A 14,803-nucleotide genomic window follows, 5' to 3' on the forward strand; every position below is an offset into this window, starting at 1 on the left:
ACCCGTCTCCTGAGTGTCACCTGAGTGTTGGAGATACGTCATGTCACACTCAGCTTTTGGGAAGGGAAGTACTTGGGTCTATCAGTTCTTTTGGCATATGGTTTCCCATAGCAGCCCCTTTGTATACCTTATTATACTTGAACCAAAGTTTATTAGTTAGCTAGGAGAAAAGCTTAGAGGAGAGCTTGTTCAAGTTCTCATAAGATAGATACTTATCATAATTCATGTAATGAAGATATTTAAGCTTTAAAGTATCTTTTTAAAAGAAGGTTCTATTTATATATGTTATAACTGCTTTGAATGTTTATTTTAGTCTTTGAATCATACTGAGTTCATTAGGCGCAGTGGTCTAGATATAGGCATGTATTGTAGTGCTTGTATGGCACTTTAGTGGGTGTTAACCTTGATAGTGTCCTATGAGACCTGAGTTGTCACTGACATAACAATAAAAGTAACATGTCAAAAAACCAAAAGAAAATTAACCAAAGTTTTTTTGTTTCTTGCCCTTTGGTGGAGAAGTTAGTGAAATAGAGTTCATGAAAAGCAGGGGTGGGAAACATATATTAATAATTGATGTGCTAGGCTGGAGAGATGACTCAGTGGTTAAGAGCACTGACTGCTCTTCCAGAGGTTCTGAGTTCAAATCCCAGCAACCACATGGTGGCTCACAACCATCTATAATGAGATCTCATACCCTTTTCTGGTGTGTCTGAAGACAGCAACAGTGTACTCATAATAAATAAATAAAGCTTTAAGAAATAATTGATGTGCTGATAGTTCAGACTAGACATGGTGCATGCCTATGACCTTAATACCTCGGAAGCTGAGGTAAGAGTATCACAAATTCAGGGTCAGCCTTCAGTATATGGCATTGTTTCAGAACAAAACAAAACAAACAAACAAACAAAAAACTTGGGAGCTAGAGAAACGGCTTGGTGGTTAAATGCAGTTGTTTTAAATCATGAGGACTAGAGTTTAGATCCCAAACCCTATAAAAAAAGCTGGGTATCACTGCAAAAGCCTGAAACTCTAGTTTCAAGCCAGCTTTCTGACTTCCAGCCTGATCAAGAAGCAAACTCCTCAAGCTCAAGGGAAAGACCATGCTTCAAAAGAAAAGCAAAAGCTGTAGAATGATAGGGGAAGGCTTGCACACCCTATACATACATATGTGCATATGTATGGACATATTATTTACTCACAACCATACAAAACAAAATAAAAAGGTTGAGTATATGAAAGTTTAACTCGGAGAATTTTAGGTTTATTTTACATTCTTGGTTTATATAATTTGGGATAATAAATGTGGGATTAAAATTATAAGAATTCAAAGACAGATGTAGTAATAATGTGTATAGTCTTGTCACCCAAAATATATGAGACCCTTTTAAGGCTGGGCATTAGTGACACATGTCTTCAGTCTCAGCACTTGAGAGGTAGAGGCAGGTGGATCTTTGAGTTTGAGGTCAGCCTGGTCTACAGAGTGAGTTCCAGAACAGGTAGGGCTACCTAGAGAAACCTTGTCTTGAAAAACCAAACCAATATATTTTTCTTTCTTTATTTGAAGTGAGGTCTCTTCGTCGTCCTAGGTAGAGTAGTTTGGCCTTCACCCAGGAGATCTGACTGCCTCTGCTTCCCAGAGGACTAAGGGCGTGTGCTGCCACATTTGTCTTCTTACTGAAAGAGACTTTATTGTTGCTTCTCAGGGCCTTCTTGAAGTATCCCAGAGTTTGAGAGTGGAAAATGAAGAGTTTATGAAGAGATACAGTGACGCTACATCTAAAGCTCATCAGCTTGAAGAAGACATTGTATCAGTGACACATAAAGCAGTTGAGAAAGAAACTGAGCTAGACAGGTACATTTCTACTTTAAAGAAATTACTTCAGTTATTAACAAAGCTAGTTATGGTTTTTATTAATGTTTTTTCATCTTAACACAGTTTGAAGGATAAACTCAGGAAAGCACAGCAAGAAAAAGAACAACTTGAATGTCAGCTGAAGACAGAAAAGGATGAGAAGGAGCTTTATAAGGTAAAGTTCCTTTTCTGTTATCTTTCGTTTTCTTAACCCCACTGGGCTTTTGGGGTTGGGAATTTGAGATCAGTCCGTCTGGTCACTCGTCTCATTATAGTCAGGAGGATGCCAGGGACTGTAGTCAGCCAAAGACTTCTGGGGGTGGGGAGTTGGGGTGGAGGTGGGGCGCCTGGAGAATATACTTTGGTGGTTGATCATGCTTTAATAGGGAGATTCTCATAGCTTTTATAAGGAGGTCCTTCAGCTCTCTCTAGAAGGCTTCTAGAGTGTCATAACTGTGACAGTTGACTTCAGACTGAGTAATCTAAGATGGGAAAGGAACAAGAGGAAATTACAACCATAATGGATACTGTCCCTAAAATGCAGTATTTGGGATATTTGCTGGTGTTTTAGATACAGAGTAGGCACTGTATAGTAGATGAAAGTTTAATGATAACAGGATAGTTGTTTATCAGAAGTTTATATAAAATATTTTCACCTTTTAAGAATATACATTTTTTTCAGTGATACTTAATTTTTTTACAGTATTAAATGTGTATATACATGCATATGCATGATTGTGTGTACAAGTGTGGGCATGCAGAAGCTGATGTGTGTGGAGGTTAGAGGACAACTTCAAGGAGTCAGTTCTCTCTGCTGTATGGGGTCTGGAGATGGAGCACAGCTGCCAGGCTTAGCCACAGGCTGCCTTAATGTCTTCTCCAGTACCTTGATCATGTCTCAGATTGGCTTTTGAAATAGTGTCAGATTGTAATTTTATAAATATCTTCTCTGCTCATGAGTCTTTTGGAAAAATTTCTATTTTTTTAAAAGCATGCCTGCAGTATGTTCTAAATTAGTTTAACCACGAGTGAATATTGAGGCTAATTTTAAGTATCTAAGAAACGTTTCCTATAGAAAGTTCTAAATGAGTGGTGGGGAAGAAGGGTGAGTAAGGCACTTGCACTTAAGTGTGAGAACCCAAGTTTAGATCCTACGAGTGCATATACAGCTGTACACAGCCGCATGCGTCTGTGATCCCAGTTTACTAGAACAAGGTGAAAGGTGGAGATTAGAAAGAGTCCTGGAAGCTTTGGGCCAGCCAGCTTGATATATACAGTGGCAGAAAAGAGACACTTCAAGAGAAGTTGGGAGATAGCTGACGTCTGAGAATGTCCTCTGACCTTCATACTGGCACCATAGCATGTATGCACTGTGACACCCCCATATGAATGTACATACGTTCACAAAGATTTTTTTTTAAAAAGTTTGAGATGAACATTCTAAGTTGTCAGCCTCAAGTCACTTTTATGAACTGATGGTTAAGAGCATTAGGTAGTGTTTAGAAGAGATGCTGCAAAGGTTTGGGCTGCTGACTGCCCTAGAGGACCAGAGATACATTTTGTCCCTAGGAAAAGGAATTAGTCCTTTAGACTTCTGCAGATTGAAGAGTGAAGTGCAAAAAAGCAATTTATTCTCTGTATTACATTAAAAATATTGTGTGTGTATGTGCATGTGCATGTATGTACCTGCATGATGTGTGTGGGGGCTGGGAGGTCTGTCATAGTTGGCCTATAGAAGTCAGGGCAACTTCAGTCACATGGAAAAGAAACAACATAGTGATTCTTACAAGCAAAAGGTGGAATTGGGTTAGAAATGGCCCAGTGGTTTGCCGGCCATCTGACTGAGGACTGGAGTGTGGGTACTGGTATGTGCATGTGCACGTGTACACACACACACACACACACACACACACACACACACACATTAAAAGAAAGGTAAAGAAAAAATTAGTATGATTATTTGAGATGATTTGAATGTAACCTTTCAAGTTTTCAGAACTTTTTTTACACTAATTTCTGAATATGCCTCTAGCATGATGTTTTTCCCCCCCAAAATACCCAAAATGTATCTACATTTTAAAATAGAAAATAAATAGTTAAACTGATGGGAAAGTTTTCAGAGATCAGGTAATACAGTTAGACACTAGAATGAATTGCTATGGGAAACAAAAACCTTCCAAAAGCTGGGTTCTGCCAACTGTATGTCTGCATAGCTATTCTGCAGAGCTTGGCTCGCCTGACACCTGGCTCCTCCTTTGGCATTTTTGGATGAAAAAGAAATAATTTTTTTAAATTTGTTTATTTCGTGTGTATTGGTGTTTTACCTGCACGTTTGCCTTGGAACTGGAGTTACAGACAGGTGTGCGCTGCCTTGTGGGTATTGAAGATTGAACTTGGGTCCTCTGGAAGAGCAGTTGGCACTCTTAACCACTGAGCCATGTCACTAGAGCCCCAAGTAATGGCATTTTAAACTTTGACTAACTTGGATTATGATGCTAGCAAGAATATTCTTGATGATTTCAAACACTTTTTTACAGGTACATTTGAAGAACACAGAAATAGAAAATACCAAGCTTGTGTCAGAGATACAGACTTTAAAGAATGTAGATGGAAACAAAGAAAGCATGATTACTCATTTCAAAGAAGAGATTGGCAAACTGCAGTCTTGCTTGGCTGACAAGGAAAATTTGCACAGAGCTCTCCTGCTTACAACCTCAAATAAAGTAAGGAATTTAGAAAAATGTGTTTGAAGACTGTGAAACTTGGTCTACTGTGATTTTTACTTTTGTTTTACATTCTTCCCACCTATTTCTCTTTTTAAAAATAAATCCTTTTTTTATTCACATTTATATTAGTTTTATTTATGTGTCTGTTTGATGCATGTAAACACCTGTAGAGGCCAGAATTCTGGAGCTAGGGGTTAGAGTGGCCTCTGGAAGAAAAGAAAGGTGGACATTCTTCTCCTGCTGCCCTCTATAGTTTCTCAACCATTCCTCTTGAAAAAGTTTAAAATCACAATAGTGATTATGGAGCTCCTCCTACCTACTGCTCCTAAGTCCTGGAATTACAGGCACCGTCCCCTGCCCGGGGTCTTGCTTTATGTAGCATGCTGTCTCTGCTCCAGCACCGTACAGAGCATCCTCCTCTTTCTTCTCCAGTGCAGCACGATCTTGCATAGCTACATTTATTTTATTGCTTAGCTTTTATATGGATGAGTGTTAGGTTGTTTCAGCTTGTTGCTGTGAATTCTACTCGAGACATCATTAATGCAACTCTTTAAAAATGTTAGAAGTCCATGACATTTACAGTTCCTGATTAAGTCTGCAGTTTCTTTTTTAATCTAAAAGATTGCAGATGTGAAAAGTGTATTTGATTATATTTATTTGATTACTAAGATGCTAAAAATATTTTTAAGTATCTTTTTAGCATTTAAGCAAGACCAGTGAAAAGCATAATTTTTAATTACTGAGGAAAATGATTACTTGTTGCTAAAATAATTTTAGTAGATTGCAATGCATGTGAATTTATGGTTATAAAAGAACTTAAATAGTGATGAGGGCACGAACTAAAAGTTAGCATCCTTTTTTGCTATAAGATTGTAGGATTGCTGTTTAAAGAGTTACATGAATTATACATGTATATTACATTTTAACTCAAATAAGAGAGAGACAGAGAGAAAGAGAAAGAGAGAGAGAGAAGTTTTTCAGAACAATTTTCTTTTGAGACAGGTTCTCATTATGTAACCCTAGCTGGCCAGAAACTTGATATGTAGGTCAGGCAGGCCTCAAACTTAGATTGTCTTGCTTCTGCCTTCTGAATGCTGAGATTAAAGATTCCCGGCTCCATGCCTGGTTACAAATTACTATGAATACACTTAAAGCTCTTTCCTTCGTGATTATAGTAGCTACATAGTATTCTTCCTTGTTATTAAGCATATATGTAGTCAGTACTTCTCCTTAGTAGTTTACTCTCTCAGCTCTTCTGAGCATGCGCTAGTGGACACTCTTGTATAGCTAAAGTGACAGTAGGCACATGCCTACATAAGTTCCTTCAAGTGGAGTTGCTAGGCTAAAGGGCACTTAACTTTTGATAATTATTTTCAAATTGCCTTTTCAAAAAAACACTGTATTAGGTTTTCTCCCAGTGATATTATGTGCTACTGTTTATAGTGGCTTCATAGCTTTTCATTATATGGAGACATGGTATAGCATAGTTTATTTAACTCAAGACAATTTCATTTTAGACAATTTAAAATCTTCATAATTTTCAAGTGTGTTTAAAAATTATTGAATTCTGAAAGCGAATCTTTACCTGTGTCATTTATAATTTTTGAATGCTTTTTGAAGGTAAAATTGCTAGATCAAGAACCAAGAGTAATTTAAGGTGTTGGTAAGTCTTGAAAGGAGATCAGAGGCTGAGAATGTAATTGTGCATAACAACTATTTCTCTATATTTTTAAAATTAATTTTGCCAGGCATAGTGGTAGCACATTCTTTTAATCTCAACACTTGGAAGGCATAGGCAGACAGATCTCTTGTGAGTTTAGGTCTGCATAGTGAGTTCCAGGACAGCTGAGGCTATGTAGAGTGAACCAGTCTCAAACAAACAAAAAATAGTAAATAAAAATAAAATAAATAAAATCAATCTTTGTACGTTTGAACATTTGGAGTATATATACTCCCGTGTTATTGGTTGGAAGAATACATCAGAGTAGTATTAAACTTTCCTTGAGTGTATGTATTAAAAGAAATATTCCTTTAGTTATTTTTCCATTCTTGACATAGAAGTTGATGAGTGATTGAAACTATTAGGATTCAAAATTTGGCTGAGGTGGCAGATTGCTTGTGCGGCATGCAAAGAGTTCTTTATTCCGTCACTATCACTGCATTAATGAGTCATGGTGGCACACACTGTGAATCACAGACCTAGGAGAGGCAGGAGGATCAGGAGGTTAAGGCCATCCTCTGGTGCATGGCAACCCCAGGCTAACCGGACTGTAGGAATCCTGTTTCATTACCAAAATCAAGGATCACTAACGTGGTTAGGCTTATGAAGATTTTGTACACACCAGCTTTATGTGGTCATTTACATATTTTCCTGTGGCTTTTCAAAACCAAAGTTTTTGAAAAGTTTGGAGTTTTGTTTATTTTATGTTATTTTTTGCAGACTAAAAATAGGACTATTAGATTGATTATACTTACTTTTAAAATGCCTCTTCCAGGTTTACATAATGGTGTGATGGTAGTTAAATATTTTATTAGCTATCTTTTAGGCTTGAAAAAGGAAACATTTTTAACTGATGTTTTTGGTGTTTCAAGGAAGTCTTAGTAGTTGCTTTGATTCCAGTGAGTAATGAGAGTACTGGCTGCAGATAAAGGGGTGAAGAGAATGGGGTATGGGTAGCTCACATTCATTCATTTGATCTCAGCAGCTTTCATTTGTGTTTTAGTTCAGTCACAACTTTAATCCCTGGGTGTGCTAACTGACTTCCTGTCTTACATAAAGTGGTAGTAGTGAACGCAGTGTTGGGCTGTTACATGAGAAATCTGAAACGAAGCCTAGAGCATGAGTGGAAAAGCATCATTTAACTTAAAATTCTGAAACTGTTAACTTTAAATTGTAATGTTTTAATCACAATTGTATATTATCTGCCTTTTTTCAGGAAGATACATTACTTCTAAAGGAACAACTTCGCAAAGCGGAGGAACAAGTCCAGGCAACACGGCAAGAACTTATCTTTCTGGCTAAAGAGCTCAGTGATGCAGTGAATGTGCGAGATAAAACAATGGCAGATCTACATACCGCACGCTTGGAAAATGAGAGAGTGAAGAAGCAGCTGGCCGACACGCTGGCAGAGCTCCAGTTACATGCTGTAAAGACAGATCAGGTAGAGCAGGGTAACTTGCATCTCTGTTGATCCCCAACACTATAGCCCCATGAAAGAGAGGAATAAGCTATCAAGTAAGTCAGGTAAGAAAGGCTAACTTCTAGTCACTCTGAAATCATTGTAAGTTCTTAGATTGAACAGAAAACATTTATCTGTACTGTCATAAAGGCTGCTCTAGTACACATTTTTTTTTTTTTTTTTTTTCCAGAGCTGGGGACCGAACCCAGGCCTTGAGCTTCCTAGGCAAGCGCTCTACCACTGAGCTAAATCCCCAACCCCTAGTACACATTTTTGATGTCAGATGGAGATCACATCATGTGGAATTTGTTTACTAGTTATATAGAATGGTAATAGTATTTTAGGGCGTTGCATCAGAGTTACATAATTGCTCCTTAGGTAGATGGTTTTCCTCAACTTGTAAGTAATCCTTAGACTTAAAATATAGTTAAAACTCTTAATACATAAAAATTCATGTAAAGCCCAAACTCCAAAACAAATACAAATTAATTAAAGATCAGAACAATGATGGAAACAGAGTTAGATTTATTATTAAATTATGAAATACCAGAATTTTTTCCTTAGTGGAAATGTTGTTTTTCTAAAGGAAAAGACTGATACACTGGAACATGAACTGAGAAGAGAAGTTGAAGATCTGAAACTCCGGCTTCAGATGGCTGCAGATCATTACAAAGAAAAGTTTAAGGAATGCCAGAGGCTCCAAAAACAAATAAACAAACTTTCAGACCAGTCAGTAAGTGTCACTGAATTCCTGTCATCGAATTTTTTCTTTATCAGGCTTTTGTTTGCAAATAAGATGTATATTATTCTAAATATTAACCTTTTGAATACAAATTATCACTTTTTTTTTTTCCTAAACACAAATCTCATTTTCTACTACATTTATGTAGTTATATGTGCGTGTTGGGTGATATGTGAAGGGTAGAGGCCAGCTTGCAGGAAATGATCATTCCCTGCTTACACCCTCTGGGTCTCAGGGATAGAGGATGGCACTCAGGATGTCGTCAAGTTTGATTGCAAGTGCTTTTTACATGTGCTGAGCCATCCTGCTGGCCTGAGTTTATCATCTTGATTTCAAGTCCTTAGCCTAATACTGCAGTGACAATCTTCTTTCTGTTTAAACTTGAGGTTTGGATTTATTGAGAACTAATAAAGGGAAGCTAGGTCAGCCGCAAGAACAAGCAAGAACAAGTCCTCTTTCTTTAGGCCGTTGCTCTCTTAAGCCCTTGATTAAGTATCTCTGTCAGTTAAAGTCAGTATGTAGTAGTAAATGTCACTTGTGGCAAAGGTGACTGCTCTCACTGTTCTCTTCCATCCTGTTCACGCCACCTTAGGAAGAGGTAAAACGTGTTAGCTTACTTGTAAGAGTAGGAAGGTAGATTCATAATAAAGATATTTCATTTGGATGGGTATATGTATTATGTAAAGCCACATACTGTACTGAAATATGACTTGTTATATGAGGGGATCTTGGAAGTGAAGTATAAAGAAAACATTTGAACTGTGGGCTTGAGTGGTACAACAGTTACAGTCACAGACTGTTTTAGGTTCTCAGGAACAAATAAGAGCAAGAGTGCTTGCACATTAGTAAAGTAGAAAGGATTTGTGAAGAAATAGCATTCACATGGAGATTTTTGTGTTTTTTTGAGCACATTTTAAAAAATCACTTTATGTGTATTTTGCCTGCATTATGTGTGTGCACCACATGTGTGTTTGGTGCTTGTGTAGGTCAGAAGGGAACGTTGAATTCCCTAGAATTGGAATTGCAGATGGCTGTAAATCACCACGTGGGTGCTAGGAATCAATTAAGAGCGTGCAAAAGCAGCACACGCTCTTACTTGCTTAGACATCGCTGTAGACCTGCTGAGTGCACTTGACTTGTGAGGTTGGAAGATGTTTATGAGTGATGAGGTCTGGTGACGTCACAGGAAACAGCACTTCCTTTACTTTCCAGCACTTAGGGAAACGGTGTGGCTCTACTCCTTTTAGGAAAACGGTGTGGCTCTGTTCCTTTTAGGCTTTCAGGGCGAGTAGCTTTGTGCACTTTTCTGGTTATTTGCATGTTTAGTAAAGGAAACCAATATGGTGCATTCAATGACTTTTCCAATAACTTACTGTTAACATTGGGGATAGGCCAGTTCTAACGGTGTCTTCACAAAGAGAATGGGGAGTCAGCAGAAAGTGAATGATGCTTCAATAAACACAGACCCAGCTGCTTCTGCTTCTGCCGTGGATGTAAAGCCAGCAGCATCTTGTGCAGGTAAAAATCTCCTTTGGTGTAGCGTGACCTTCTTGAAAACTCTGGACACTGATTTGATACTGCCTGCTCCCTTGTGTGAGAATTTCAGGCTGACACCATAAATTCTTGAGAGAGAGAATTGAGGTGCAAAGGGTGAAATGAGGGTATTAGTGTGAGATAGAGTTATGTATGTGCTGACCATGCAACGTGTGAGTGAGGGTAAACTCATACTTATCTTCAGGAGGATATTCACGTACTAAAAATTAAATTGGTACTAGAAGTACTAATTTGAACCATATGGAACAGTGAAGGGCAGGAATTCCTTACACTCAAAATTATAAGTGTGACTGCAGATGCAGACCAGAGAAGGTTCTTAGAGCACAGTGACGAAGGACAAATGTGGAAAGAGATGAAGTTGAAAAATCCAGGTCTTGTAATTCAGTTACAACATTGAAACTGGAGGTTGGTCTTGCACTTTGAGTAGTTATTTTACTTTAATTACTTTGTAACATTTGAAAAAAATTTTTTGTATATAATGTTGTAGGGGGAAAATATCCTTTTCTCCTTAATCCCTTCTTTTCTTTCCTGTTTTACATCAGTGGGGTACATCTTTCACCAGTCCACCTGTAGACTGATGTTAGTCAGTTAAGTGTTTGTTCCTCGACTTAAAACAGATTCAGGGATACCACGTGAGTAATGTGGTAACTTGAATTAACTGGATTTCCCCCCCTTTTATGTAAAAAAAGGACCTGACAATAAGGAAAATAAGTGCAAGCCAACATATAATGCAAGCAGCCATTTTTAGTGTGTGTAACTGACAACTTTGTACCATTCTATAGGGGTGTTCTTCATTACTGAAGAGTCTAGGAAATCTCATTTTTTAATGCCAAGGGTTCCATCCGCTTGTCCTCTCTTCAGGTTGACCATTCCATCTTGACATGCCTAGGAAGGAAGTGCTTTCAGTTTCCTACAAATCAAATGTTTACATAAACAGTTCATTGTGCCCACTGAGAATTAAAAACCGGAAACACCTCACATCTGCATCTATCCCAGCGTCACACTGGCATTCAGTAAGCTGCAGAGTTAATGTCGCACTTTTTAGTGGGATTTGAACTTGAGAATTTAGGATAATGATAGTCAGCCTGTAACACATGCTATGATCCTGCAGTGTTGGTTTTGTGGAGACTTAGTGAAGGGTAACAAAGGGCTGTAAGCTGTTCTCAGGAGTATGGCCTTCTGTCCTCTCCCTAGTTATGTAAGGGTGGCAGCTCTTGGGCTACTTTGGAAATACTTTTAGTGACTTTTTTGCTTTTTAAGGAATCTCATATTTGAATGTGAGATTTGTTCTGGTCAAAAATAACATTTAAAAATTCTCACATAGTGGTCAGATGTGGCCGTACATGCCTGTAACCCTAGCAGTGGGTATGAATGAAAGCCATCCTAGGCTATATAGGAAGATTGTCTCAAAAACAAACAAGATAGATAAACAGACACATACACAGAGGCAGTGTGTGAGAGAACAACAAACAGATCTCACATAAAATTAATTTTTTGTTGGGTTGAACTTCTTCCACTGAGCTGGATCCCAAAATCACTTCTTTCTCTTAAAGAGTTAGTTTAAGGATAGGCACTTACCAAGTTGCCCTGGTTAACTCTTTTTTTGGGTTCTTTTTTTCGGAGCTGGGGACCGAACCCAGGGCCTTGCGCTTCGTAGGCAAGCGCTCTACCACTGAGCTAAATCCCCAACCCCTCTGGTTAACTCTTGAGCCTTCTCTGTCCCTTTAACTTTTGATGCTCCCTGTCTTAGTCTTCTGAATATTGGGATTGTGGCCCAGTGTACTCCTAGACCTGGCAACATTCCAGGTTTTGTTCCACAAAACACTTCAAGTTTTTCTGCAAGAAGATAAAGAAAAAAATGGTTTTGTTTCTTGAGACAGCATCTCTCACTTTGTAGCCCTTGGAGGCATGGATTTTGAGATGTAGACCAGACTGACCTCAGAGAGACTATTTAAAAATTTTTTAAAACTAATTTATTTTTGCCTAGTCAGTGGTGGCACACAACTTTAATTTTAGCACTTCAGAGGCAGAGGCAGCAGATCTCTGTGATTTTTAAGGCCAACCTGGTCTACAGAGTGAGTTCCAGAATAGCCAGGACTATATAAAGAAATGCTTTCTAGGAAAAAAAAATCAAAACAAAGCAAAAAACAAAAGAAACAAAAATAAATGAGAACAATAATTTATTTTAATGAGTATGTGTGTTTGGCCTGTATGTATAACTGTGCATCACGTGCATGCATGCTTAGAACCTTGGAGGCTGGAACGGTTTCGATCCTGTGGGACTAGAATTACAGACTGTTGTCAGCTGCCATGTAAATGCTGGCAGTAGAACCCAAGTCGTCTAATAGAGCAGCTGAGCTATCTCTTCAGCCTCCAGACAGCAAATACTGTTACTTTAAATATTATTTAAATATATTTTCTTAATATTAATTATTTTCTGACTTTGTTACAGCAGAGACAGATTTTGACATGTCAGCAAAGGATCATGTCTGTGAAGTGACTAAAGAAATGGCTGAGAAAGTAGAGAAGTATAATAAGTGTAAACAACTCTTGCAGGTAGGTGAGCTCCTTTTTCAGTGGACGACTGACTTGTCAAATGTTAAATGCCAGCCCTTGGCTCCTGTAGTGGATAGATAAGTCGAGGGTTCTTTCTCCACTCTTGTGTACTGATACTGCATTTGGGATGAGGAAAGAGGGGTGTTTGTGTACTTGTCATTGTCATGCAGGTATTACCATGCTTCTGAAGTCAGTATGTTCCACACACAGGATGCAGTGTCCTTTTTTGAATATGAGTTTTTATTTTTGTTAGAATGACATATGGAAAACATTTGAAATTTAGAAGGGAAATCCTTCTTTAAAATCTATTGTAAAAAAAAAAAAATAGGAAATTGTGTGGCATTCACTCATCTACTTGCCAGTGTGGATGCATATGGAGGGCACAGGTTGACTTCAGGAAATCTTCCTTAGTCACTTCTTCACAGTACTTTTTCACTCAGGGTCTCTCACTGAACCTGGAGACAGTGACTTTGGCTGGACTGACTGCCCGAGAGCCATGGGAGCTACTGTGTTCCTTCTCCCAACAGCAGGGTAACAGACACAGGTTGCCATGTCAGTGGGTGCTAGAGATCTGAATTCAGGTCTCATGCTTGTGCAGCCAAGTACATCACCCATCCAGGAAAGAAGGGGATGCTAAGCCAATGAGTTGTTGTCTCTCAATGTGATTTTAATTATTTTAAGCTGCATTGTTCAGATTCCTTCAATTTTGTTAACTCTAGTGGTGATATTCACTTTGAATTAGTTAAAGTATAGGGGTGGATGCTTCTCATTAGTATCTAGAATAGAGACAGAATAGAAGGCAAAGTTATTTTATATTTGGATATGGTTTTTAAGGGTGTGTGTGTATGTTGCATATGGGAAAGGAAGGTAACTTTTAGAACAACAGAATGGAATTCATAGATCTGTTTGATGTTACTAAAGACTAAAGATACTTTTTCTTTTTGCTATTTGCTTTTAAAGTAATGTTTAAAGTGTTTTGATCAAATTTCAAACTTTTGACATCTTTCTATAGAAACAGGGTGGTCCTGAGAAAGAGGGTGGTAATGTCATGCTTGTGTGTTGAATTTTTGTTTTCATGTGTATGGGCATTTTGCCTGCATATGTGTTTGTGCACTACATGTGTGGTGGCAGAAGTCACCTTATCAAGGGTCTCGGAAACTGTCCTGGGGTGCTCGTTGTGTTCAGAGCTGGTAACAGTGAATGTGTTACTTTCTCCCATACCAACAGTGCTGCTTTGTTTGTGTGGGTTCACCCAGATGGGCAGCTCCTTTGATAGGCCTACAAGATGGAGCTGTACTCACAGCCTCTTGAGGACATTGGGATCAGTTCTGAAAATTGTTGGCACAAATCCATCTATAGGCCTGTCCTTGTGATTTTTTTTTTCTTTAAATATAGGGTTTTTATATTTCTCTAGAAGTAGTAGAGTCCGTTTCTAGCAAACCTTAACTGATTCTTTTTTTCTACTCACCATGTTTTGAACCCATCTTTGTGAAAAAGATGAAAAAAATAGCAATTTCCTCTTTCCTTTTTCCTCCCTGGTGCTGCTGTTGTAGGATTAGAGATTCAGCTGCTGACAGGTTCTGGCCAAAGCTAAGGGGATTAGACTTGACTGTGTTTGTGAGGCAACTGGGTGTTCAGGTGGTCTTGTCCAGCGTGTGCAGCCCTTTCGTGATTAACACCCCAGTGTTGTAAAAAGACCAGAGAGTGGCTGAGAGAGTGAGCTTGGCATAGGAGGAACAGTCTGGCAAGTGGGGAGAATATGGTGCTGGTGCTTGGGGTGATTCTTGATTGATAAAGGCACTCTGAACATTTATATCGAAGCCTTTTGTGTTCAAAAGGGATTAGATATTTTCACTTAGATGCCTAGGTGCTAGGATGGGGATTTGTAAGAAATGAGTACATTGTTTTATCACTTTATACAGTCAAGCTAAGACTGTAATGAGACTATCACTGCAATTTAAGTTGCATTTCCATAATGACTTAATGCTTACATTTCTTTCTTAGATGTGTTGTGTGCATATGTGTGCGTAGTACACATGTGAGTGCATTTTGTACATGTGCTATGCCTGTGCATGTTGGTACACATGCACATTTGAGTGTATATCTGTGGAGACTAGAGTTTATTGTGAAGAGATTGCTTTCCAACTTATTTATGAAAACAGGCTTTCTCCCTCAGCCTGGAGGTTGCTAGTTG

The 14,803-nt window shown here is 38.4% G+C and overlaps 1 protein-coding gene across 15 annotated transcripts in view; it reads left to right on the forward strand.

The window, feature by feature from the left end:
• Tax1bp1 (Tax1 binding protein 1) overlaps positions 1-14,803 on the forward strand; it is a 55,915-nt gene that overhangs the window by 23,124 nt on the left and 17,988 nt on the right. For 5 of the 15 annotated variants that reach the window (XM_087655960.1, XM_087655956.1, XM_087655964.1 and 2 more), the window contains 7 exon segments: positions 1,704-1,852; positions 1,937-2,027; positions 4,390-4,575; positions 7,515-7,739; positions 8,344-8,490; positions 9,891-10,017; positions 12,506-12,609. In XM_087655960.1, coding sequence (XP_087512086.1) covers positions 1,704-1,852; positions 1,937-2,027; positions 4,390-4,575; positions 7,515-7,739; positions 8,344-8,490; positions 9,891-10,017; positions 12,506-12,609 — 1,029 coding nt within the window. 15 annotated transcript variants of the gene reach the window in all.

The sequence above is a fragment of the Rattus norvegicus genome, chromosome 4 (assembly GCF_021556685.1).
Source record: "Rattus norvegicus strain SHRSP/BbbUtx chromosome 4, alternate assembly SHRSP_T2T, whole genome shotgun sequence".
Taxonomy (NCBI): domain Eukaryota; kingdom Metazoa; phylum Chordata; class Mammalia; order Rodentia; family Muridae; genus Rattus; species Rattus norvegicus.